At 33.2% G+C, this 23,821-nt stretch overlaps 2 protein-coding genes and 1 non-coding gene across 3 annotated transcripts; 1 reads left to right on the top strand and 2 right to left on the bottom strand.

The window, feature by feature from the left end:
• The first annotated feature begins 993 nt into the window (after positions 1-993).
• Positions 994-1,073, top strand: TRNAL-UAG (transfer RNA leucine (anticodon UAG)). Its single transcript has one exon. It is a non-coding gene; the product is annotated as a tRNA-Leu (tRNA).
• Positions 1,074-8,394: 7,321 nt separating this feature from the next.
• Positions 8,395-10,852, bottom strand: LOC145633206 (acetylajmalan esterase 2-like). The gene is made up of 5 exons (XM_081685479.1): positions 10,591-10,852; positions 9,812-10,024; positions 9,538-9,683; positions 8,843-9,116; positions 8,395-8,661 (listed from the first exon to the last, which is right to left on the bottom strand). The coding sequence occupies exons 1-5, from the start codon at positions 10,850-10,852 to the stop codon at positions 8,444-8,446; spliced, it is 1,113 nt and encodes a 370-aa protein (XP_081541605.1). The 3' UTR covers positions 8,395-8,443.
• A 1,548-nt stretch (positions 10,853-12,400) lies between these two features.
• Positions 12,401-13,487, bottom strand: LOC145632349 (3'-5' exonuclease-like). The gene has a single exon (XM_081684703.1). It carries the CDS (start codon positions 13,288-13,290, stop codon positions 12,565-12,567), a length of 726 nt encoding a protein of 241 aa, XP_081540829.1. The 5' UTR covers positions 13,291-13,487; the 3' UTR covers positions 12,401-12,564.
• Positions 13,488-23,821: the final 10,334 nt, after the last annotated feature.

Below are 23,821 nucleotides of genomic sequence, written 5' to 3'. Positions count from 1 at the left end.
ATGATTGATAATATCAGATTTTATGTTATTATTTATTTTATTTTTTAAATAAAAACTCAAAAAATAAATAAAAAAACAGGTCTATTCATGTCCGAACCCGGACCGGACCTGATTTTTCAGGTCTAACCCGGAACCGGACCTGTTGAATCAGGTCCGGTCTCCGGTCCTCAAAATTCCCTGATTCAGGTCCCGGTCCCAACAGGTCCGGTCCGGTTTTGGACCGGTGTACAGCCCTAGTCCTGAGTCCATGATTGCAAGATAATGATACCCAAATAAAAAAAAAATAAAAAATAAATAAATAAAATGTTATAGTTAGGCCCTGTTCCATGATTATTATTAATCATATAATCAATTACCTATAATAACCTAATAAGGTAAGTTTATGTGAATAGAACATACACTAAGTTTAGGAAAAAAGTAGTTAAAATAAGAATATACATATATACCTTAATATAGTACAAGGAGATTGAAAAGAATATACATATTATAAAATACAGTAATACATAAGTAAAGTAGGACTTTATATCAAAAAATAAAATAATATTAAGATAGAATAACTAAGCTGAATTAAACTGAACTGTTTATGAAAGAAGAAAATTAGAAAATAAACTGAACTGAACTTAAGCTGAAGAGTACAGGTCCTAACAGTTGATTAAAAATTGAGCAGGTATATAAAACATAAATCAAATCATTTATAAATATAATTAAATGAATGCCATTCTATATGAATTCCATGAGTGAATAAATGAATAATTATTTGAAAGAAAAACAGAACAACTGAACAAGTAATAGAAAATGTTCAAAAAGGTGGTCCAATAAAAAGATTTAATTATTTAAATCGTTACAATCATCACGTATTCGATCATGCACGTAATTTTTTATTTTTATTTGCATCTAAGGAAATTAGGTCTTTGTCTAAAAAAGGAAATTAGGTCACTTTTGCATTATTTAAGTAAGAAATCATAATTATCATTACTAAACTATTAACATGAAGACGGTTTGGCCGAGTGGTCTAAGGCGCCAGATTTAGGCTCTGGTCCGAAAGGGCGTGGGTTCAAATCCCACAGCCGTCACATTTTTAATAAATCAATATGTTCAATTACATTAATTTAATCTTGTGTAATTTTAAAATCAAATTTTAAATAATGATGTTATAATTCTTATTAGATGATAATTTTTTTGGTGTTTAGAGAGCCACAAGGATGGAGTGAGAATCGATTCTAACCTACTAGAATAAGGAAGGAAGCTCTAACCATTTGAGCTATCCCTCACTCTCAGATAATAATATACTACCTCCGTTACAAGTTATGTGCAACGATTAGACATTTTCCCTCTTTGCTTTATGTCAAATCGTTGCACATAACCTGTAACGGAGGTAGTATGTTGGTAGGACCGTAGGAGTATCAATGCTTTAATGAAGTAGTTCTCTCCCACTAATCTATATAATTTGGGAAGCACGTTACATAACAATATGAACAATTATAATTAATTATGGACATCTTCTGTTGGAAATAGGTAATGCAAACGGATGCTCGCGCCCGATCGGGCCCTCGCCCGATCGGGCGGAGGTGACCAAGGAAAATAGGAGAACTCTCGCGCCCGATCGGGCGGCCCTCGCCCGACCGGGCGGCGGACTCAAGTTTTTGACGAGCCCGATCGGGTGGCTTCGCCTGATGGCTTGCCCGGGATGGGGTTTCTAGATCGCCCGACCGGGCGGTGTTTTCCCGACCGGGCGCCCGACCGGGCGCCCGACCGGGCGGTGTTCGCCCGATCGGGCGCGACACCAGGTCTGGAGAAACTTAATCTCGCGCCCGATCGGGCCCGCTTTTTTTCGTAGGTCGGTTTGCTTTGCGTGTTTCAATTCCTTTTCCGGGACTCATATAAATACGAGTCTTGCCTTTTCATGATTTTCATTTTTCACTTTCTAGCCGAAAACACAAACCTACCTTTGAGATCTGAACAGTTCTTGAGCAATTCCACTCTTCGGGTTCGGGTGCACGAATTACGGGGAGAGTTGCGTTAAACTTGGGGGGCGTGCGTCATCAGGAAACCTGTACCGGTGGTGGCGTATTTTGCTTCTAAGGTAGTGGATTATTGTTCCACGGCGCGACTGTGAGTTTGAGATCTTCAATCAAGTATTTTCCTTTCATCTTCTCTATTTTTTGTTATTGGAATCGACAGGTATTTTTACCAACAATTTAGAAGCAAAATAATATTAATTTATTATACTGTTGATTCCTGGATTATTCAATTATATAAATCGTTTGATCGGGATGGAAATTAAAATTTGGTTCAGGATCGTCGTATGAAATTCATCCTATTATTTGCGGTTCAAGAACCCTAATTTTTGGGGGAATTTTTTATCCGTCAGTGTGCAATATCTGTGTACATTGTTGGAAGGATGAACTGAGTAAAGTGTGTTTGATCATTACTTAACTGCAGCCTTCTTTATTTAATTTGTGGCTCCTAGTGGACATCATGTCAGCAAGGTTAAGGAAAGTTAATTCCTAACCTTTTTGTTTGTCAAATATGGTTTCATATTGAACCATGTTATTTAAAGAATTTAGAGAAAAGAAAATCTGAAATTTCCATTGAAGAATGTCGGTGGAAGCAGTGCAATTCAGAAGTCTTTAATTTGAAATATTAATTAAAGTGGTAGATTATCAAAAGGTTGCTCCTTCTCTAGTGAAGACTCCAACAGGATTTGCAAGTAATGCAATCGGTTATGGAGTGCGAGGATCGATGGGCAGCAATGGTGTCAACTGTCGAGTTATAACTCAATAAAATCTGTCTAGCTAGTGAGCCGAGATATGCAATAATAGTTGGTCAGACCATTGCTCGTAATCAGATAAGTTATCCTTCTCAATTTATTTAAGTAATTTCTAACTCTACATAATATTTGTGTCTATTATTATGTGCCCCTGTTATATATGCATAATTTAATTATTATGAGTTATTGTTTAGCAATGTGGGGGTGTTTTGAGATAGATTTTTGTGACTAACTAGTAAGTTAGTTTGTACTCTTGTTGATGAGTGGTATTGAGGAGGAAAGTCTCCGAAAGTGACGTTTATCTATAGCTTTTGGCTTGTTGTTTGCAAGTAATTTATTTCTGCTAATGTATGTTTCATCCAATGGTAATTTATTTATGTTCATGGACTTTAATGTGTTTTGTCCTAGTAGATTAGGGATGACATGTGTTCTATCTTATGATAGTGTTTTTATCGTTATTTTTCCTAATCATGGACAATGTTTTGTTGAGCACGGAGTATGTGATAAGCTTGTAAGTGTCTCGTTTTTGAGATAAAAAAGGGATTTAGAATTATTGTTTCTTTTAATTCTTGTGATCTTAATCAGCTTTGTTCACGAACTTGAAATGTATTTAATTGGCTAGAGGTGTAGCAATTATTTTTCTTGTTGATGGTCTAGATGAGACCGGGTTGATTTCCGTGCTTATTAGCAGAATAAAAAGGCTTGACTTAACAAAGCTAGAATGGTCGTGCAAGTTTGAAGTGTAAGTGCCCCACATGAGGTAAGGATGAGAATTAACATTCTATATGTCTTTAAACACTATTAATATTCTGTGAATATTAGTATTGTGGGGGTACGGTTGCAGATATGTATCAGTTGTTTATTTGTTTAGTAAGTATTTCACCTAAGAATTTGGTTTATACTCCCTAATTTGTTACCTGATTCATGATTATTTTCATGTGGTATCTGTGATGTGGGGGTTTCCAATAATAAAGAATTGACTTCTAGATATGTTTCACATAAAGCATGAGGGCTTGTGGGAATGTGGGTGATATATATGCTGAATATCTGCTACGTTTATCATGTACGAGCTTGATATGTTAAATCCTTGAATTTTCTCAAGTTTATGTTTTCCTATGACATGACGTGTTAGTTTTTCTCGTACATAGGATTTGTTCTTGCTTCCTAAGCTTTATCCTGCCAGTAAAGTTGATGAGTTCATCATCTAAGGTGTATTAGATTAAAGCTTAAACTAGTTATGTATCATCTTGGGTTTTACTTTCTTGATCGAAAGTTGTATGTAGATGGTTTGTTGTGTGGTATATATATTCATGTAGTGGTAGATGAAACTTCCTGAACCATATGAATACACCTTGATTAACTAGTTGTTGAAAGAAGCATGTTAATACTAGTGTTCGCTCCTTTGAGTCTTATATGCTTGAGAATAGTATATCTTGCCTTTCTATTAGAAATCCATCTGTTGTAAGTATCTTTCAAGGTGAGTTGAAAGGTGGTTTATTGGAAATGGGCTAAAGGTAAGATACTATGTTGTTAGGATTTATTCTGTAAGTTTGGTGCTGACCATCTCTTATGACTCACCTGGTTTGTTCTAAGCTTGTCTGATTTGCAGTAAGGTTGCTTAAGCTTCCTAGCATGATTGATTGTAAATCAAGGGTGTGTATTTTAAAACGCATGCACAGGTGACAACTTAGAAGATGAGGTATTTTTTTCTCATGATCTTATATCCTTTGTGATATGTATGGTGAGTGGGGGTTAGATTTGAGTACTCTAACTTGTTATGTTAAATTTTTCTTGGCATGTGAGTTGAACTTCTTGATGCATGTGTGATGTTACTATGGTTCGCATTGATGGAGTTCATTTGCTATAATGATCCTAAGTTGTTAACTTCACATGCATGTTGTTAATTGAGATAAAGATGTATATGTGTCTCTAAGCCAAGAAACAAGTACAAGATAATGTGATAAGCAGAATGGTTCTAGGCAGTATGCCAATGAACTAATAAAGGTACGCATCAATCTCATTATTGTGATGTAGAGAAAGTGGTTTGGTAAATTATATTTATCATGTCTAAGCCAGAGTTATTTTTCATGATTTGGCCTTGATGTTTGATTCAAATGTGCTAATGTTTTGCAATCTAAATGATGAACAAACTAACAAACTATTCTTGACGTGTAGTGGTTTTGTTGTGAACTATATTGTTCATTCTGTTTGTCAAGAGAATATTACTCAATTATTGTTTGAGTTTTAGATATTACAGGGATGGAGGTTAAAGTGAGAAAGTTTCTCAAGTACCTATCCAGTAAATTCTAAGAGACAATGATTGAATGAACAACGATGATTAGTTGAACCTATTCAGTGTATGGTTTTTACATGATGAAGGGTGATGCTCTATTTCGAGTGCGCTGCAAAACAAATTGTTGTACACTATCCATTATGAAGAAAAGGTTCATTAGATTGGATGACGTGGTCAAGAAGATGATTGTTGCAAAAATTAATCTCTGGAAGTTTGTCCATTGTGGGGGTAAGTTGATCCTCATGTTCTCTACATTATTTTTCACAAGTGTCTATGTATGTTGTCAGGAACTACAGATGTAGTGACAAAGTTAGACAGATCTTGTGGAGATGATACTCATGTTAGAGTACGTGAAAGCAAAGAAAAATCAAGCAGGTCCTTATACTAGGATGTAGCACAGGTAAGTGCTTGATTGTCTAAGAGAATATATTTAAGATCCTGTGGGGTATTTTAAATTATTCTAGTGACGAAGTTTAAAAATTGAGTCTACGTCCTGAAGTGATCTGGCTTGATAACCCTCTAATCTATATGGTTATGAGATGCTTTGGTAGACTTGTTGCTTGATGTTTGCAGGTTGAGCTTTAAGTGCTCTTAATATGTCCTTAACCCAGATTGGGTGGTCAATTGAGACAGCTTACATGGACACACCGAAGTGTTTTAATTTGTTGAACTTTTGTTCTGAATGGGTCTAGAGCCTTGTTTTGGTTGACTCATTGTTGGATTTACACCATTTATGTTTATTGAATCTATAACCTTTTTCAGTGGTTTGTTGATCAGGTGGATTCAGTAAGGTTGAGCGTGGCTCTTAATGTTATTTGTCCAGTTATTCTTTGAGAAGGGATTGATAATGGTTCAGTGGATTTAAGACCGTAAGCCCAGTGGCTCTTAGAGTAGGATTGATAATGACACCGAAGGTGGAAGGTTGAGCATTGCTTGCTCTTTATACTACTAGACCAGTTGCTTGAGAGTAGGGAATGATAGTGATCCTTAAATGAATTAGAATCACTAGCCCAGTTACTACTCGAGTATGAAACGATAGTGGTACCGAATGACTGAGGTTGGGAGTATCCCTTAATGCATCTAGCCTAAGAGCTCATTGAGCAGTGGATTGATAGATGCACCGTCGAGTTGATAGGGTTGAACGTTTCGTTCTTAATGTTCTTATTCTATTGTACAGAAAAATCTTGGGTTTGCAAGGTGCTTGAATGTGTTTTAAGCCTACAAGGAAAGACCCTAGATGTGCTGGGAATGTGTATTTTATACACAGACGGAACACCTACATGAGTACGAGGGGTGGCATCCTTCAAGGGAAAATTGTGGTGTAGTTTTCCTGAAGTACTCATGAGAGCCCAAGGTGTAAGCCAAGATTGGCGGAGTTGCTTAAGCTCTAAAGTCAAGGTATGTGTATTCAAGGTCCCTTCCTCGCTCCTAGGAGTTCAAATCTTAGGATACTCACTAGGGAAGTGTTGAAAACCTTGTGCACTAATGTGTTAGTTCAAACCTTTGGATACTAGCATTTAAGTACTAAGACTTTCATTTACTGTTCAGATTTCATGTTGAAGATCCGCTTGCATTAGTGGGGGATTGTTGGAAATAGGTAATGCAAACGGATGCTCGCGCCCGATCGGGCGGAGGTGACCAAGGAAAATAGGAGAACTCTCGCGCCCGATCGGGCGGCCCTTGCCCGACCGGGCGGCGGACTCAAGTTTTTGACGAGCCCGATTGGGCGGCTTCGCCCGATGGCTCGCCCGGGATGGGGTTTCTAGATCGCCCGACCGGGCGGTGTTTGCCCGACCGGGCGGTGTTCGCCCGATCGGGCGCGACACCAGGTCTGGAGAAACTTAATCTCGCGCCCGATCGGGCGGCAGCTCGCCCGATCGGGCCCGCTTTTTTTCCTAGGTCGGTTTTCTTTGCGTGTTTCCTTTTCCGGGACTTATATAAATACGAGTCTTGCCTTTTCATGATTTTCATTTTTCACTTTCTAGCTGAAAACACAAACCTACCTTTGAGATCTGAACAGTTCTTGAGCAATTCCACTCTTCGGGTTCGGGTGCACGAATTACGGGGAGAGTTGCGTTAAACTTTCGGGGCGTGCGTCATCAGGAAACCTGTACCGGTAGTGGCGTATTTTGTTTCTAAGGCAGTGGATTATTGTTCCATGGCGCGACTGTGAGTTTGAGATCTTCAATCAAGTATTTTCCCTTTCATCTTCTCTATTTTTTGTTATTGGAATCGACAGGTATTTTTACCAACATCTTCAACCATAAATATGTTACGAGTTCTAGTTCCCTAATTGCACTACATAAATCACACTACATTTTCTCCTAACATTACATTTTTATGAAGTAAATTATCACGTTATCTTTTGAATAAAAAGATGAGCAATAGTTATGATAAGCAGGCATTGGTGATGTTTATGGTGGTGGTTCTTGTGCACGTAGCACACGCCGTGGAACAACATCAAACGATCGCAGACTTTTCTTTGGAGATCGAAGCAGAGGTGCAGGAATGCCTTCGTCGCGTCGACGCTGTGGAGGAGAAGCTCAACAAGGACTTGTCCGAGAATTCACCGGAAACTGTCAAAATTGCTGCCGCTACGAGGTTTATAGGGTTGGAAGAAGAACGCAAGGCATGCTTTCCTATTAGTAAGTTGATTTTTAATTAATTTTAACATTATAAAATAATTTTAAAATTATTAAATCACAGCCGTTCAATTTTCAAAATTATGGTTGTCAATTTTCTCTAGTATTTTCGGTTAATTAGTTGATAACTTTGCTTAATTCTTGTTTGTGTAGTATCATTAATTTGCGTGCGTAAGTGTGATGCATGCCTATATATGCTTGCTTATATGTAGTATATGCCATTTTTTTATTTAACATGTCATCAAATAAAATTATTGTGTGTGACATTTTCTTAAGTTTAATAATGTTGTATTACACCATGGTTTGAGGTTTTTTTTTTATTTATTTTTATTTTTTTTTTACGTACGTAATACTACGTATATTGTCATCGATTGCTTTATTAATGACTTTTAATTTCAATTGTTATAACGTTGATAGTTTTGATTAAATCTAATCACATCAATAATAATGTTATGCGAAATCATAATAATTCACATTAAAGTAACTCTTGCTAATCACCGTAATCTCATATTACTTAATTAATTGTCTTCTATGTGATTATTAGGTAAAGTGGTCACACGGGCCCACACCATGTGACTAGCCACGTATAAAACTTTATATTCTAGCATAAACAAAAATTATACGACGAGTAACACAAATATGGAGTAATAAAATCAAGGAAAATACGAAGTATTCTATCTTGTATATTCACAACTCCGTTTTTTTGTTTTGTTGAAAACAATTCCTCTATGAAACAAATCAAGCTGCTTTGGAGATGGCAGGAAGAATGTTATGTTGCAATAACCAGTCTGCCATGATTTTGTAAGCACGTTCAGTCATATGAATTCCATCCCAACTTACACTCTTGTCAGGATTTGGACACACCGGAACCCCTTTAAAGCCACAAATTTTTGTTATACCGAAATTGGCACTATTATCACCCATTCCACAACACGTCCTTAGTGTTTCGTCGAATCCTGCATATATTAACGATTACTTAATAGTTGTAACCCTTTGACTTTTTTCGAATTAACTAATTAAGTAACATGTTATTTGCTTAACGTATCAAAAGTGAAAATATTAATAGTTAATTTAAAATTTTGCATTGACATGCGCAAAAGTGAAAAGGTGTATGTTACTGTGAAAAGTTAAACTAACCAAGAGCAGTTGCGTTTTGAAGGAGTCCTTTCATGGCATTAAAGTAGTCAGCATAGACGATTTTAACCGACGGGTGTTCCGCTTGAAGTTCTTTAAGAGTTTTTTGTAGGAAATTGTTTTGGAACGTGCTTAACTCAATCAATTGTTCAACACAGTGTAGCTCATCATACAATGTTGCGTTGTTAGGTGGAAACATATAGAGATAAATTGGCATACAACCGAATAAAAAATTTCCAGGAACGACAACACGAGTTGCACCAAAGTTAATTACTTCCTACATGAGCGATATACAATAGTTTAATTAGAATATACTTCATCCGATATTTTGTTAAGAAGTTCATGTAAAGGAAATCGTTGCAATATTAAAAAAACGGAATAAGTATTGTTAAACGACCAACACAATCAAAAGCTTAAGCTGTTGTTGAAGTCGGTGATAGGTTTATATATCCTATCATGCCCCTCCAAATGAGAGCCTATTATTGGGCTTGAAGTGTGGATATAGCATGAGCCCTACCATACTCACCGTTTAATATTTCAATTTAAAAGAAGGGGTGGATGAGATTTGAACCCGTGACCTTTGTGTCTCTTAATACCAGACCAACTTAACCATCAGATTAACAACTTAAGCTAATGGTTGAAGCCCAGATCAAGTATGATATTAGCATAAACAACAAATACTAGTACAACTAACTTACCTCAATGGCGGCTTTAACAGCCCCAATAACCTCGGGTACCATACCATATATGCCTTGAATATTTTTCCTTTCCATTACAGCATAGTTGATGTCATTGCCACCGGATTCAATAATAAAAAGCGCGTTGGCAAGCTTATTTTTGCAATCTACGTACATACAAATACAATTAATCGTTATTAATTTTAAATTTCATCTGTATATGTCATATGATTTTTTATTAATGAATTGATTTAGTTATAAAAAAAAATAATAATAAAAAAAAAAAGTATATTACCATTTAGATCGGGACAAATGGAAGTAAGATAAGACTGGAACCAGTTAAGCTGTACTGATAAAGAACTCCAGGTGAGAGGTGAAATAATTCCTTTAAGTGCTAAGGTACCAGTGGTAAGAGCCGTTGACCCAGCAACCGCGAAGTTGACTCCATGACTAAAGTTACCAGCCTTGTTTAGGTATGCATCAAGGTATGGGAACTTGAAGTATTCGGCTGCATCATTGCAAAAGAATAAACATATTTGTATTAGAAACTTTGTTATAAGACTTCGCTACTTCATAAATACTTCCTCTGTTCTATTAATTATTCGGAAGATACGTATGTATTATAAACCCACTCTATATATGTACAGATTTACTACATATACAACATCAAATGCATAGTAAGCATGAAGATGGTGCAAAAAAATATTAAGAAACTTTCCTCAAAAAACTTATTAAGAAACAAAGTAAATTATTTTTGGGCTTCAAAGTCTACCGTTACAAAAAGGTGATGAAGTGTGCATTGTTTAAAATTTTAAAGTTTAAATGAGGACCTTAATGATTATATATGTACACTTAGGTTGTTTTTAGCCATTTATTTAAAGTTAGAAATGTTTATTTTGAGGTAAATTTAGGTTATTCTTTTTTAACTAATTACAAGTTATCTAATAGATAAGTATTACAATCATATAGTTAATCTTGGATAATATCGATTACACGGAAGTATTATTAAAATATGATGATGTGATGCATGAGAATTTGCCTAAGAAAGCTTAGGAAACAAAAGCACGTACATACCAAAGAAATCAATCATAAGACGACCATTGGAGCAACGTCCAGTTGCTTCATGGAAGAAGTCTTGTCCATATGGAAGTGAGGCAAAGGGTGAATGTTCACCAATGAAATTATCGCGTATTAAATTACCAGTATCTGAAATCGAGTCTCCAAATTGATAGATAGCATCGATTGGAGGTTGAACTTGACCTTGGATAACATGGAGCGATAAGGCAATAGCTAAAAGAAATACAAGATTAACATAAGTTTTTGCATTATTAGCCATAGCTATAGATATAAGTAATTAGTCGAAATAAACTAATTAATCTAAGAGTTTTCAAATGGTGATTTCAATTATTCTTTCCCACTTAACAAAAAAAATTAGAATGGGGTTTTTAATTTAATGGGATAACAATGCTATTCTTAGTTATAACCAATTTATTAGTACAGGTAATCAAATATTCTAAAATCATAATTAGGATTAGTCGTGTATTACAACATTATCCAACAAGAAGTTGATAAATCATAAAGAACGAAAACAGACGTAACAAAGACAACAATACCCACAAAACAGAACAAGAAATCTTATTGTGTTAAGATTTTTACAAATTATGCAAGTTTGAAAGTGTAACTGAACTATATTCCTATTGTATCATTCAATAGTAGTAGAGCTTATAAAAATGAATAAAAAAAAATAAAAAAAATTGGCCCAAAAAAGTATCAAGTTCGGGCAAGAACTCTGGGTTTGATTTTGGAGCCAGTATTGGGCCTGCTTGATAATTATAATGTAGGCATTAGAGGAAGAAAAAAAAAAAAAAAAAAAAAAAAAAAAAAAAAAAAAAAAAAAAACTCCCTTTTTTTTTTAGAGGATATATTCGGTAGCCATGTAGCAAGATGGGAGTTTGCCTCAAAATTGAAAATTTATCTTGATTTAGGAGACCATTTGCAATACAAATAAGCAACTATTGTTGCCAACTAGAAAGAAAACAACCAATGCAAAGGAAAACAAAGAAAGAAAAAGCTAAAGGCTAAAAGCTAAACAGCTAAACAAGGTCATAATGGTTGGAGGATAATCACACCACTTAAATCCTCCAAGGCCCCAATAATATGGCCTAAAGATCTACCAAGGTTGACTCAAAACACCCTATAATTAGCAAGTCCATCCACTACTTGATTAGCTTGAAAATAATACGGAGTAAAGATCTTTTTCTTTCCACACCGTGCCATCATAAAATAAAATATTAAGTAGAATTAGATTTGAATTATCCCTAATTTATCTTATTTGAATAGCAAAATATGATCTAAACCAACAAATACTTGTATGACATTGTGTTTTTTACATTTCTTCCATCCATTAAACAAGAACAAAAAATTCCAAATTTTGCTTTAGTTGGTTACAATAATTCCAAATGAGAATATTTTAATCCAAACTCCACAAGATTATCACCATGATTGTAAATCAATTCCAAATAATTTAACCAATCATATTTTTTTTTTAAAAAAAACACACAAAAATATCCAATCAAACCATAAATTACATCAGCAAACTAAACATTACTCGTGTTACATTAAGATACCACAAAAAAAAAAAAAAAAAAAAAAAAAAAAAAAAAAAAAAAAAACTCAAATCATCATCATATTAACCTAACAATTACTTAATCGAACACCAGTACACCACAATTCCAATTGGATTAACATCTTTAATCCAAACCCCGAAAGTTCACAACATTAAGTAAGATTATCACCATAATCATAAACCAATCAATTCCATAAATAAAATCATCAAAATAACAAAAAAAAAAAAAAAAAAATCCCAATTTATCCAATCCAATCATACTAAAAACGCAAAAAATTAAACCATAAATTAAACATTACTCAAGTTACATTACATTAGAATTCCAATAAACCAACTGAAACCCATCTTAATAACCTAAGAATTACTTATTAAACAATAAACACCACAAATTAGTTAGAAAATTTCACTAATTAGAAATATAATTAGTGTTGGTGGTGATGTTGAATAGCCAACAATTTCCTAGCAATTTCAAAAGACAAGAAAGCATCAATACAAGCATATTGAATCTGAGGATAACTCAACCATTCAGTATCCCACCTACTCAGAGTCACCCTCTTTGGTTTCTGAACATCAACCTCCATTAAAATCCTTGCTAGTTCTTTCAACCCCATTCCTTTTCTGACACCTGGCACCCTCTCCACCGCTAGATGCCCCAGATCGACGGTGTTCTTCACTACTAGATCGTAGTCTATCAGAAGCTGCTCAACATCGGATCGAATCCCGACCCCAGCAAAGAGATTGTGCTCGTTTGCGAGGAAATCGTAGAGGGTTTTTGGGATTGGTTTTGGGCAGTGGAGAATTTGGAAGATCAGACACGTGTAGGTGTTTGATTGGTTGCCGGCGCCGCCGTGTGCGGTGGTTGTTGTGGTGGTGGTGGTGCAGAGTTGGATGGTGGAGACGGGGTTGTCGTAGCCGCGGCCGAAGTTGGGGCGCCATTCGATGTCGAGACCGACGATGAGAGGTGCGGCGGCGGAGGTGGCGGTGGGGAGGGCGGCGAGCCAGGAGGTCACCACGGAAGGGTCGGAGGTGACGGTGGTTTTGATGAGGTGGTTGCCGTTGAAATTGACGTCGTAGCGGTCGTTGTTTGGGTTCGGGTTCGCATCAGCGATGGTGATTGTTGCTGGTGGTGCTGCTGTTGCTGCCGCCATGGTTAGGTTGTGGGGGGGGGGTTTGGAGGAGAGAGAAAGTGAGGGAACGACTGAATGAAGGGAGTTTTATATAGTTGGGGGTGCCGCGAATCACGGGGTTTTGGTGGGGGACGACTAATAAGCTTAAATATAAGCGAGGTTGCAAAAGAACGGGTACTGACACGAGTACGAGTAAAATATAAGAGGGGATGGGAAGTTGGGAATGAAGGTTATATGGGCAATGTGGCTATATATACTCAACGGGTGAAGGGGTCATTTGTGAGAGTGAAAGTGAACGCGGAATAAGACGATGGGCCAAGAGTGAAAGTGAAAAAGTAAGGGCTTGAAATTGATGTTGGTATTACCGCGTAGCTTTACTCTTCCTTTGCATAATTTTGAGTTTTAACTTTTAAGCAAGGAATCAAATTGAAGATAGAAGCAAATCGGGAATAAAGCTCCGGCAAGGTGGCCCTACGATGAAATTCTAGTCGGTGTTGCGTGTTCTACTATTCTATTAAGCAATTATAATAAGTGTATCGGGATGATGTGACAAATAAGAGATTGAAGAATATCGTTTAGTGAAAAGGGGAACAATATTGTAAAAATGATTTCACACCATCCGATATAGTAATATCATCGTAATTTCCTTCTACAATTAGGCAATTAGCACGACTCTTGCACTCACGTACAATCAACAAATGGAGATCATAATTCTTGTCTAAAACTATTTTGAGAGAAAAACGAATGTGTTTGTATGTTGTTTTATGTATAGAGGACTAAGAAGATAAATAAGCTAGCACTAAGGATCATAAACAACGGAAAAGTATTAAGGGTAGAAATCAACTCAAATATGGAAGTAAAACATGGGATAATCTAAGGCAACTATATATTATAACGTCTTAATGATCCCGCAAATAATCATATGCCAAATATTTTGCAATTATTGAGATACGTATAGAAATAATAAATAGATTGTTTCTAAAAAGGAGCACAACTGGTTGCAATTTCTTTTATTTTTAACAAAGAAACAGAGTAATATCTAACTAAGAGGGTCATCAAAAACTCGTTAAAACTCTATTAGATATTACTATACATGTTAGCCACTAAACTATTACCATACTACTTGTCATTCTATTAAAATTAAGTACTAGTATTACTAATAAGGGTTTTTAACTTTCTTTTTATAGAAATATAGAAATAATACATTAACTCGGAGCATCACATAAACCTAAAAACTAACTAATGTTTATATCTATGTATAAAAAGCGAGAAATTCTACAATATCTATAATGGAGGAAATGGACATTTAGACAAGTACTTAGTTGACATTCCACAATACTTTAAATACGCGATATTATATTGCTCATGATTTTGCCAACTTGATTTTAAGAAGAAATTGATGAGAAGGTGAGTCGAGACAGAACGAACATTATAAGAATAATAAGCACCATTAAACGAACATTATAAGAGTAATAAGCACCATTAACCCGTGCTACAGAATCCACATTAAAAAATTACTACGTAGATGATGATGCCATATAATGGTTTCGATACATGCTAATGATGTACACTGGTGACTCGTACAAGAATATGGAATGAAGTACTACCATTACTTTAAAGAATCGAATATAAGCCGCCTCAATGGACATAAGCTGTGTAGAATTTTGATTGTAAAATCTAAGAACTCGTTCACTTCAACTTGTTTTTGTCGAATAATTTAATTTAGTTTATCAAATTATATTTGTTGAACTTAAATTATTATTGCTGAACACGAATTATTTTTACCGAATTGACTTGTTTTTTTTTTTTTTTAACTGATTCTCTATTATATTTCTTCTTTAGAGTTACTAATCTTTGCTATATTAAAATTATTTTACTGAACTAAAATTAATTTTACTTAACTGAATTTATTTTTGCTGGCCTGATATTAATTTTTACTGACCTGAAATTATTTATACTTTTTTTTTTTTTTTTGTTGTTAAGGTGAACGAATAAGGCCTAAGTTTATATTATTGGGTCCTTGTAACAATTGTATGTTAGTTACTTGTATAAAAAAATTTAACACTTACTGGTATTATCAGTAAATGTTTAAGGAAAATTTGCAAATTGCAACCATTTAAAGTTCGTATTTTGCAAATTGCAGCCATTTAAATTTTTTTTTTTTGCAAATTGCAGCCCAAAAGTTCATATAAATTGTAAATTGCAGCCCGATTCAACTTTTTCATCGGTTTACAAGTTGAAAAATGACTCCTAAAACCTTTACCGAAGATTTTTCAACATGTAAACCGATGAAAAAATTGAATCGGGCTGCAATTTACAATTTATACGAACTTTTGGGCTGCAATTTGCAAAAAAAAATTTAAATGGCTGCAATTTGCAAAATACGAACTTTAAATGGCTGCAATTTGCAAATTTTCCTATGTTTAATTATAATTTATGAAACATACGATTTATAAACTAAAAATTCGAAATTGAGCAAGTTATGAATTAGATCGTATTGTATGAGATGAGATACCAGGTAACCAGGTTAGAATGTTAGATTCACAATTTCACACTCTTTCTATCTACTCAGTCTTGTACACGGTGCAACGATCTTTGCTCTCAGGTGAAATCAAATATACAAGTAGCTAAAATTGATTTGCTTCTCAAAGTAAAGCTAATATTCAATGAACTTGACTCAAATACCCAATTGAGTATATGAAGAGAAAATCCCTAATTATTGATTTATTTACAACCAGATATGACCCTGGAAAATATAAGTTTATCTTCATGATAAACTAAAAAGTATTTATCTAATAACATTTCTGTAAATTAATCAACAACTTTTATTAAATGGAGGTCCCATAACTATTGATTCCACTAAATATTTGTTGATTTATTTACAAAAATGTCATTAAATAAATGATTTTTGGCTTTTTGCTTATCTTGAAGATTATTTGGGCTCCCTCAATATAATTATACTTTGTATAATTATAATATTTCACCAAAAATATGACCCATAATAGAATGGACTTGGAGTTGTGACCTTAATTTGACAGATTTGGATAGCTGGCCTGAACCATAGCTCGAATGACCCATTTGGACATGACCAATTGATAGGAGCTAAGGCCCAATGGCTTACCTAGCCTATCAATAATCATCATGTGAATTTTGGCCTAAAATCAACAATTGAATAAGGAGTTAAGGACCCACCTTGAGGAACTTCCAAAAGAAATCATAAAAGCTACTTTGTTTTCCTAGTATACTAATCAATTAATTATCCAAGTTACTTAAAGAACTTGATCTCATTTTAACATAATCCAAACTACTTTTATAGGGTCATAAATTAATCAATTAAGCACTTTAAACTGTAGTATTAACATTATTAGTACTTCGTGGCTAAATCCAAATTGACACTCCCATCAAGGAGATAAAATAAAAGGACCAAAGCTAAGGGATCAATGAGAAAATCAAGTAATGAGAGATTATTTTGCTAACATTTTGTAATTTTTTATTTTAATTTACAGTATTATGTAACAACTTATACGAGTTCATCTCTCTCTATGACACTCTCTATTTTCATCAATTTCAATCCCTTCTTAAATTTAATAAACCAATATATGAAGTAGATTATTTTATTATTTTTAATATCATCTTAATTATTTCTCTATAATTATGCAGACACGTCCAAAACAAGTTTAATGACTTGTAACTCAATCAACACTATCAAAGCAAGAATAATGAGAATGACATCCAAATAAACCAATTAAGCAATGTGTTCAATAACCCCTAAAAAGTATAAACACATGTGTTTACACAATCTATAATTAATTAATTAATCACATATATATAAAAATAACATGACACTTCATAAAAGTAGAATTATTGGCACATAAATAGTACTACTTGACTACTTGTACAAGTATAATGGTCTAGCTAAAAATGAGTTGCCTAATCTCTTTCCACCATTCATTTTACTCACTCTCACTCTTAATTAATTTCATCAACTTCTTCTTGTCAAAAAATTTAATAAATTTCATCAACAAAACACAATAATTATTACTAAATATATATATTTTTTTTTTTATAAATGGCAGAGCATAAAAACCCATCAAATTCCGGCAAATCCACATCAATTCCGGCAACCGTAGACGGCGGATCATCCGAAGAAACCACCGTGGAAATCCGCCAATCAAAACGAAGAAAAAACTGCCCAACTTTCTCTCTCCTCCAATTAAACAAAAACCAATCAAATTCAAGCTTCAACTTCAGTTTTCCCATTGATGAACTTAGTACTACAACTCCAGAAGTAACTCCCAAATTCGGATCCTTTAATTCGGGTAAAGAATCGGGTCATGGGTCGTCGGAAAATGGTCATTCTTGTCAAGTTCCGGGGAAGAACAAGGAGGGAATTACAGAGGTTGAAGAAACTGACAAGATTTGATGTTTACATTTTTTTAAGAAAAAAATATTGTTATTATTTAGAATGATTTTTTTTTTTTTTTTTTTTTTTTTTTTTTTTTTTGTATTTTAATATTTATAGAATATTAGTCATGTCACCTAATCTTGGTTAGGAAATCAAGGTCTTTTGTAATGGAATAAGCATAAGCCACAAAGTAATACACTTGAATTTTTTTTGGATTTTATTTGCTATCTTCTTTAATTTAAGATGTGTTTATTTTAGTTCAAAAAAAAAAAGTGTTTTATTTAGCAATTGGAGCTAAGTTTGTTTAATTAGATGAGATAATGAGAATCGATATTAGCTTTAGGGTTTTATTATTGTGATACTTTACGTAACTAAGCACTTAGCTTGTATATGTGTGCGAGCATATAACACAAACTAGCTTAATTGGTTAAAGTTTTGACGTATATGACATGACATCGAATCTCAATTACATTACTGTATTACTCTTGATAAGACTCTCTTTACATCCAAAAAAATACTCGTAAAATAATAAATATACTCTCTAAGCTTAACTTATCAACTAAACACTTTATTCATTAGGTTGAATGGTTGATTGTTACAAATTAATAGGATAAGAGAGTTTTTAATTCCATTGAGATTATGTTTATCCTATATATTATTAATATAAGATATAAATTTTATTTTTTATTTTTTATTTTGTTGGAGAGGAAATAATGTGATTTCATATTATATAAAAATCAATAATGTTCACTTGTTTTCAATTTATTATGAAAATTTATATACTCCATAGGAATTAGGGGCGTTATAATTATTTAATTAAATCTTTACTGCTCCCAACCATCTAGATGAGAGTTGAATAATTGATTGTAGTATAACAAATGTAAATCAAATAGCCTTTTTTAAAAAAATATAAAAGTAGTGTAATTTTTGTAATTCATATTAAGACAATTCCATATTTTAAAAAATATGTTTGTAGCTACAAGTAATAAATACAAACTCCTTGAAATAAATAAATACGAGTAAATAAGTAAATAATTATTTAAAAAAAAAAACTAAGGTGGTGTTTTTTTTTTTTTTTTTTTTTTTTTTTTTAAAGAACTAAGGTGTTGTTTGGTTCACTTGGAAATTAGAACTTCCCATGAATTGTAAATTTATGAGAATTAAATTCCTACAATCAAATTCATGGAAATTTTGTAAAATTATTTGGTTAACAATGAGGGAAGTAACTTCCATGGGAATTTCCACTTACCTAGGGGGGTTAGGTAACCCCTAGGTAAGTAAGTTCCTACATTTTGTGGGAACTCAAAATTCCTAGGAAGTTCTACTTCCCCCATTTCACCAAATTATTGTCAACTAAACAACACACTAAAATTGCAATTCCTAGGAAGTCTCACTTTCCATGTTTTTTTTATGTCAAACAAACTAACCCCTAAAAGTATTTGTCAATAAATATTCGGATTTTTCATTGATTTTATCACCTTTTTTTTCATTGATTTTATCAACTAAAGTCGTGTAATTCTACCTACGTTCAATGGTTGCACGTGCACTTGGCTCCCATCATTGTACTATGACTCTACGAGTCTTTGATAACGACTCAGTGATATAGACTAGTGAGCTCATTTTTATTACAGTATTTTATATTTATATTATTTTTGGTAAAGTTGACTAGTAAACTAATTAAAGAGTTTAGGTATTGAAAATTAAGTTACGTAAATAGCTCATGGCTTTTTATATGCGTTGGAAATTACTCCATAGGTATCTATTAGTATTGCATCTTATCAAGAGCTCAAGAAGTATTTGATATAGTTGGTGACGATTTCACCTTATGACTAAAAAGTTTGTAAACTTATTAGTTATTACCCTTGTGGATTTAGCCTATATTAGTCTTTGATTCAAAAGACCTAATCAACTTTCCGCTAGAATTTGTATTTTTATGCAAGAAACAAAGTAAAACTTCTTTTTCTAAGACTTTGGGTTAAGAATACATATAAACAACAAACTTGCTCTTAAGACTTTGGCTTAAGAATACATATAAATACTTGGTTGTTTTAGTAATTCGTTTATTCACTATATATTCATGAAAATTTTCCAATTATTCATCATATGATTATGAGTATAACAAAAATGTCACCACTACTCCACTAACCTTTAATGACTAAGGACAAAACGTAAAGAGACACATTGAATTAGAAAATAGGCAAACTTAAAAAGACGAAGGAAATATATACATGACTATCCAAGTAAAATCTCACACCGACCTTTACAAGAAGTAGAGGTTAAAAACATGGAAAAAGGGGGAAGTTAAGGAACAAATTTATTTGATTGAATTGGCTTTGTAGCTAGAATACTCCGGAGTACATATTTATCAACATTCAACACGCATCATTATAAATTTATTACAACCCAAGCTCAAGTCGAATAAATATCGAATTGAAAAAAAAAACGGTTATTCAAGAGAGGAATCAATCTTGTTAACAGAACGAGAAAAGGCAAGAACATTAGCGGGATCTTGAGTCATATTCTTGACCTTGTTATCACTAACAATCGTGTCGCGAATAAGCACCTTAATCGTTGGATCAACGACTCCATGGCTACCTTTGACACCATCTTCAACCTTCATCTCCTCTTTTCTTTCCTTTTGTGCTTCCATTTTTTTGTTTACAAGTTTTGGTACTTTACTAACTTTAGGTTGTTTGCTAGAGTGATGACTGATGAGTGATTAGTTGATTACTTGATAAATAGTGGTAGGCGGCAGTGTGTCACGTTAGTTTATCATACGTGTGCAAATGCTACATTATTGATTAATAGTACGTGTCAAGTTTGTGCTATGACATGAAATTAAAATGCATTGTTAATTTTATAGCACTTGTATTTATAATTCATTACTAAAATTATTGTTTATTAAGTACGTCTATAGAGTGTAGTTTGTCAATTACTGATAACAGTGAAGTTTTCTGAACTTTGGTATTAATATAAGCATATAAGCACGAGTGCCAACGTTTGTCAATTGTTATTGATGTACATTCACACAAGAAATTCAATGGAAAGAAATTTTATTATACACAAACAGGTAAAGGCCTTGTTTTTAGCGGTTGGCTGGTTCACTTGGCTTGTTTGACTAGCTGGAATGTTTGGCTTTTTATAATGGCCTTTAAAATTGACTGTTTAAGCTGGCTGTTTATAAAAGTATTTGGTAAATTAATTGTTGGTTGTTGGCTGTTTATTAGATAATTTGTGGGCCAACAAGCCAAAAGCCAACAAAAAAACTACTCAAAGCAGCTTTTTCATTTTGGCTTAAAAGCCAGCTTTTTCGCTGACTAAAAAGCCAATTACCAAACACATTTTTTGGCTGTTTGACCACCTAAAAAAGCCAAAAGCCAAAAGCTAACCAAAAAGCCATTAAAAAGTCAATTACCAAACATGGCCAAAATCCAAATATAATACTAAGAGGTTAGAATTTTGTAGCCACTTCTGTTTTTGAGACGTGGACCCTTGTTTTAATTTAATACTCTTTGTTACATCATGGCTCATGACTGACTATTCATTCCCGTTACACATTATTTGCAACGTTAGAGCAATATTCATTCCCTAGATTAGCCCTGAGTCTTAAAACTCAGAATGACATCATCATTTTTAAAGTTTTAAGTTTTAAGACATGACTTTGTTTTTTTAATGCATTTTAGAAGCTGAATCTAAACAAAATCTGAAGTGGAGTCTTGAAAACTTAAGACTCAACTCTACACATTGTACACCGTGTTTTACTTATATATACATCAAAACACAGTGTTTTGATAATAAAAAATAAAAAAAACTTTATTTCTCAAATACATTAAAATATCTATGTACATTTCTTCCAAAAAAAAATGTACGTTGTTTTTAATTTTTTATATACAAAAATCATATTGTTTGTTTTATTTTATCTTAATTATGTACCTATCTTATTGCAAAAAAAAAAAAAAAAAAAAAAAAAAAAAAAAAAAAAAAAAAAAAAAAAAAAACGTAACAATCATGATTTAATAATAATTATCAATTTAATTTGTCTTGTATTTTAATTATCCTTTTTTTTTGGAAAACTAATTATCTGTTATGAAATTAAAGAGAAAAAGGGAAAAATAGAGGAGAGAATAAATCTATCTTCATCTTAGTGAATGATGTAGGAGTACATATATATACTTGTGATACAATTAGGGTTCCATTGTAGAATAATAATAAACCTGGTATATCTAGAATATCCTAGAATTATCATAAGGGTAAAATGGGCATCCACTAAATACATATATTATATAACACTCCCCCTTGGATGACCATTATCGAATAGTGTGCCTCGTTAAAACCTTACTAGTAAAAACCCGATGGGATAAAAACCTAGTGAAGGAAAAAAAGTATAACACTTTCGCAATACGCATTGACACTGCCTCGTTAAAAACCTTATCGGGAAAACCCAATGTGGGACAAAACCATGATTAAGGGAAAAAGAGTGCAGCGTGTATTTTCTCCCCCTGATGAATGCATAATTTGATATATTCCAATGTAATGATCCAATGCCTTAGTAACTTCACACTTGTAGCTGAATAATATTTTTTGAATGTTGATCATCCCTGACCAAACTTGAATCTTCAGTTCTTCAATGGGAGGCATCTTCATTCTTCATACTTGTAAGAACAATATCTACGTTACGTTTACCACTACCTTAAATGACATTTTTGTTTCAAGTTGCCTTACCATCAAAACTATGTCTGCTTCTGAAGGTCATAAAAGTAGCTATTGATAATCAAATATTGATAATAATTAATGACATTGAACTCGTAATATTTTGATATCATTATCTAAGCTTTTATGAATCAGTTTTAATATAACACAAGTAATTATTATATACTTTTACTCATGGTTCTTCTGGACTATAAAGAGATTATTCTTACAATAATATATCTCATTACTATTCTTCTTTAGGCAATTTGAATTTTATACAAGAGTTTTCCAATGAATACAAAATCAATTAATTCTCACATGGTTGAACTTCAGGTTGATATCTCAATAACTTAGTCACCAATACTCTCCATGAGTTTAACATCAACATTGTCATTTTTCTAAATGTAGAATTTAAAGGGCTAGATATTTGAATACATTGTATGTAAGTTCTTTGGGAACTTTTCATGCATGATACATAACATGCTATTGGACCGTCAACACATAAACTCTCATCACAATTATAAGCCCATCAGAGTATAAGTTTCTTCTTGTAAGTCTTCATCATAATTATAAACTCGTCATACCACAAACATTCACATATAACATAATTGTTGTTGTATAGAACTAGTACTAATGCATGCAATATGAGATGTAGAATTCATGATAACATATTAAACAAAAATATACAATGGATAGTGCATCTAACAACTTCTAATATATGCAATGAATAATCATCAACCTATGATTTACACATGCATATGAACATACATAGGACTCGAAATAATATAAAACACTGTACAATGTGAAAATTCATATTTCTTTGGACTTCTGGTCCATGATAAACATCTAATTTTTAGCATTTATATTTTATTGGACATCTTGTCCATGATAAGCATTTGATTCATTATTTTAATTTCATGTCGACATCAAAATGAACATATATTTCTGATCCCTTATTCACAAGTCCATTCCTTCTGCATAAGCATATTATATATCCGGTTCCATCATATACCGATATCATATAATTCCTCAAGATACAATTTTAATTTGCATGCTATTTGAACAATGATATCTGAATACATTTCTCATTGGTACCATCATAATTTTTCTTACATAATAGGCCATCTATTTTAGTAATTCAGATATCTATCCCACATATCAAGGGTATATCTCACACTATGGTATAATATACTATTATTATACTTTAAAAGTATCAACTGCACCATCTTGCCATATATCACATATTTATATTGGAACCGATCATACAATCTACACTTCAGGTGTAGTGATTAAAAGAAAATTGGCAAGATCTATCTTAATCTTTAGGCATAATATCATTATCATTATGATCAAAATATATCTCTCTATGCCTCCAGATGGGGCATAACGGTATATAAATCAAATCATAAATGTGCAACATAACTTGATACAAAAGTTGGCATGTAACTTTACAAAGTA

The sequence above is a fragment of the Chenopodium album genome, chromosome 5 (assembly GCF_948465745.1).
Source record: "Chenopodium album chromosome 5, dcCheAlbu1.1, whole genome shotgun sequence".
NCBI lineage: Eukaryota > Viridiplantae > Streptophyta > Magnoliopsida > Caryophyllales > Amaranthaceae > Chenopodium > Chenopodium album.
Note: the sequence above shows the minus strand (reverse complement) of the source record. Positions and strands in the feature narration are given on the sequence as shown.

What these genes read in the sequence shown, in the direction of transcription:
- LOC145633206 (XM_081685479.1), bottom strand. Translation starts at nt 10,852, where the DNA reads ATGGCTAATAATGCAAAAACTTATGTTAATCTTGTATTTCTTTTAGCT. An exon ending in TCTTATGATTGATTTCTTTG is followed by an intron (nt 10,025 to 10,590) that starts GTATGTACGTGC and finishes GCAATGATGCAG; the next exon opens with CCGAATACTTCAAGTTCCCA. An exon ending in TCAAAACGCAACTGCTCTTG is followed by an intron (nt 8,662 to 8,842) that starts GTTAGTTTAACT and finishes TAATATATGCAG; the next exon opens with GATTCGACGAAACACTAAGG.
- LOC145632349 (XM_081684703.1), bottom strand. Translation starts at nt 13,290, where the DNA reads ATGGCGGCAGCAACAGCAGCACCACCAGCAACAATCACCATCGCTGAT.